This window comes from Geospiza fortis, unplaced genomic scaffold (genome assembly GCF_000277835.1).
Source record: "Geospiza fortis unplaced genomic scaffold, GeoFor_1.0 scaffold172, whole genome shotgun sequence".
In the NCBI taxonomy this organism is placed as follows: Eukaryota; Metazoa; Chordata; class Aves; order Passeriformes; family Thraupidae; genus Geospiza; species Geospiza fortis.
The window spans coordinates 11525830-11526466 of NW_005054309.1; the positions used below are offsets into that span (position 1 = coordinate 11525830).

Sequence of the window (637 nt, forward strand, 5' to 3'; positions counted from 1 at the left end):
CCCCCCCCGCCGACACTGACAGGAAATATGCCATGACCGAGACTGGACGAAACGTACATGCCGAGAAAAGCCACATTTCCACCACGATGAGTTTTGTTGCCGATGTTTTCTCCCCGAGCGTGCCCGCCGGGGCGCGGGGCCGCCGCCGCCCTCAGAGGATGGCGCAGGAGGCGCAGCACGGCTCGTCCCCGTTGGGCTGCGCCGCGTAGTTCATCTGCCTGACGATCTCGGCGAACAGCTCGTCCACAGACGCTTTGTTTTTGGCCGAGGTCTCCATGAAGGGGCAGCTCCACTCCTCGGCCAGCGCCTTGCCCTCCCCGAAGGAGACCTCGCGCTCGCCCTCCAGGTCCACCTTGTTGCCCACCAGGATCATGGGCACCCGCTCGTACCTCTTGACGCGGATGATCTGGTCCCGCATGGGCTTGATGTCCTGGAAGCTCTGCTGGTTCACCAGGCTGTACACCAGGATGAAGCCCTGCCCGTTCTTGATGTAGAGGTCCCGCATGGAGGCGAACTGCTCGGTGCCCGCCGTGTCCAGGATCTCCAGCACGGACGGCGACGAGTCCACCTCGATCTCCTTGCGGTAGAAGTCCTCGATGGTGGGGTCATACTTCTCGATGAAGGAGCCGGTCACGAA

General features: G+C 63.0%; 1 protein-coding gene across 1 annotated transcript; it reads right to left on the reverse strand.

Moving 5' to 3' along the window:
• Window positions 1-8: 8 nt before the first annotated feature.
• RAP2B (RAP2B, member of RAS oncogene family) lies at window positions 9-631 on the reverse strand. Its single transcript, XM_005419063.1, has one exon. The coding sequence runs from the start codon at window positions 503-505 to the stop codon at window positions 152-154; it is 354 nt and encodes a 117-aa protein (XP_005419120.1). The 5' UTR covers window positions 506-631; the 3' UTR covers window positions 9-151.
• Window positions 632-637: the final 6 nt, after the last annotated feature.

Coding starts and splice junctions, on each gene's coding strand:
- RAP2B (XM_005419063.1), bottom strand. CDS start 505: ATGCGGGACCTCTACATCAAGAACGGGCAGGGCTTCATCCTGGTGTAC.